The sequence below is a fragment of the Trichoderma citrinoviride genome, assembly GCF_003025115.1.
Source record: "Trichoderma citrinoviride strain TUCIM 6016 unplaced genomic scaffold BBK36scaffold_2, whole genome shotgun sequence".
In the NCBI taxonomy this organism is placed as follows: Eukaryota; Fungi; Ascomycota; class Sordariomycetes; order Hypocreales; family Hypocreaceae; genus Trichoderma; species Trichoderma citrinoviride.
Genome location: NW_020194710.1, coordinates 2,449,212 through 2,451,744, shown reverse-complemented (window position 1 = coordinate 2,451,744; position 2,533 = coordinate 2,449,212). Strand labels below are relative to the sequence as shown.

Here is a 2,533-nt window from a genome sequence, read left to right as displayed (position 1 = left end):
TGATATAGCAGGTAAAAGGCTCGTGGGGCCTCCAACGACAAAAGTCAACTATCATGTATAAACAGAAACCCCTCTGGCGCACGTTAATATTGGCAGTCACCCAAATACTGGCTTGACTACGGTATATGCTCACAATGTTGTCTAGTCTAGTTCTCTCGAACTCATCTCGCATGTTCAGTTTATAGAATTGACTTAGAATAAAGATATCATTGGCTTCATAACAATCTGGAAAAAGACTAGCTGCATATTTACATATTCCTTTACAATAGACCCATCAACCGACGACATTGACCCAGCGGTTGGAGCGATCAACAGACGCTCCAACGTTGACCAGCTCCTTCAACTTCCTCTTGTGGATCTTGAATCCAACATGAGGATACTTCTCCACAAAGTACACACCGCCAGAGATGCGGGTGAACTTGCCCAGCTTGCTCTCGACGTAGGCCTCGAGCTCGCTGGCCAGCTTCGCCAGCGAGTCGCGGTCCTTGCGCACCTCGGGCTGCAGGACGACAAAGGCAGTAGGGTGCTCCTGCTGCGCCTCTTCGTCGCGGATGCCGACGACGACGGCCGCGTTCACGGCGGGGTGGTCGAAGAGGATGGCCTCGAACTCGCTGGCCGAGGCGTGCGTGCCGTAGCCGTCGCCGACACGCAGCATCTCCTTGATGCGGTCGACGATGAAGACGTTTGAGTTCTCGTCAACGTAGCCAACGTCGCCGGTGTGGAACCAGCCCTCGGAGTCAAACTCCTTGTTGGCAACGGCATTGTCCTTGTATCCGGCGAACCGGGCCAGCGAGCTGCGCACGAGCAGCTCTCCGCGCTCGTTGTGGCCCAGGTCCTCGCCCGTCTCGGTGTCGATGACGCGGATCTGCATGCCGTGGACGAGCGTGCCGCTGGATCCCCGCACGGAGGACGCGTCGTCGACCTGCAGGGCGATGAGCAGCGTCTCGGTCGTGCCGTACTCGAGGCTGAGGCGCACGCCGTTGAACTTTTCCTGGACGGCCTCGCGCATCTTGGGGTGGATGGGCGCGCCGGCGGAGAGCATCCACTTGATGCTCTTGTACGTTTGGCCGTCCTTCTTGTCCGACTTTGCGATTTCCGCGGCGAGCGGCGGGGTGACAAACAAGAAGGTGATCTTGTACTGGTCGATGAGGTGGAAGGAGGCCTGGTTGAGGGGCTTCTGCAGGATGACGACGGGGATGCCGAGCAGGATGTTCAGGCCGAGGTACAGCTTGGCGGTGATGCCGTACGCCAGGGGAAGGGAGGCGATCCAGACGTCTTCTTCTGGGTTTGTGTCCTCGGGAACAGTCAGGCGGGTGGTCAACAGGTTGGCTGTCCAGTGGGCGTGGGTCATGAGATATGACTTGACGTTGCCGGAGGATCCCGTTGTGCGGTTGATGAATGCGTAGTTGGTGTCTGTTTCCTCCTTGGTGGTGAGACGGAAGCCATCATAGAGCTCCGTCTCGTTCTCTAGCAGGTTGTGGACGTTGGCAATGCCATGGGGGGTTCCCGTGAGGCTGATGAGGGGAATGTCACGGTAGGCGTCTGCGGCGCCTCTGGACATGATGGCGTATTCCTCATCGGTAATGATGAGCTTGGCGCCGGCTTGCTGCACTCTTGAGATGACTGCAATCACATCAAGACCCTGCTGGATAGGAATGGGGTAGATAGTTGCTCCAGCAGCCAAGACACCGAAGAAGGCTACGGGGTAGTGTATCTAATATCAAATACAAATGGTCAGCAAGCAGATTCATAACCTCGCCCAGCATGCAAGTATCGTCTGATGTGTTTGATTCTTGTACGACGTAGGGTATACTTACAGAGTTGTTTGCCAAGAAGGCAATCACATCATGGGGCTTGATGTCGTACTTCTTGACGAGGACCGAAGCCAAACGCCGGCTGCGGTTCTCAAGCTCATCGAGGGTCAAGGTCTCACCGGTCTCATGGACACGATACAGCACCTTATCACGAGAATACTTCTCACGAGCGGCGTTGAAGATGAAGTTGAAGACGTCGGCGGCCGGCACCTCGGGCTTGGGGAACTTGGACTCGAAGATCATCTTGAAGAAAGTTGTTGTACTTTTTTCTTTCAAAGGTTCAGTTGATGAACTATAGTTGAAGTTGAATGCAGATGATCTTCTTTGGTCTTTGCAGAAGAACACAGCAGAAGGTTGTTGTGGCAAATCTATTTGATTAAATACTCGATTGCCATGATACCTTCTTTATCTTTTCACTTGAGCTGCCTCAATACGAGCTAGCATAATCTATTTCGATCCTTGACGCTTCCTGTCCTACTCTCACGCTCGCTGTCATGACTTCGCCTCACCCCAACGGACACGGAGCCGGGTTTAGCCGTCCAGGACATACTAGGCATCTCGCGATTCCTTATCCCGAAGCCAAAATTCACTATCAAACAGACTAGGGGGGGTCTGAGAAAAAAAAACTTGCAGTCAAAGCTTTCCATAGATGTCCGAAGTATTCGTCACAAGTAGAAGCAAGCAAAACTTTTTGCTAGTTTCATCTCGCAACGCTGGCT

The 2,533-nt window shown here is 53.6% G+C and overlaps 1 protein-coding gene across 1 annotated transcript; it reads right to left on the bottom strand.

Moving 5' to 3' along the window:
* Positions 1 to 207: 207 nt before the first annotated feature.
* Positions 208 to 2,149, bottom strand: BBK36DRAFT_1134399 (acetyl-CoA synthetase-like protein). The gene is made up of 3 exons (XM_024892292.1): positions 1,818 to 2,149; positions 1,789 to 1,791; positions 208 to 1,711 (listed from the first exon to the last, which is right to left on the bottom strand). Exons 1-3 carry the CDS (start codon positions 2,055 to 2,057, stop codon positions 275 to 277), a joined length of 1,680 nt encoding a protein of 559 aa, XP_024753303.1. The 5' UTR covers positions 2,058 to 2,149; the 3' UTR covers positions 208 to 274.
* Between the last annotated feature and the right edge of the window lie 384 nt (positions 2,150 to 2,533).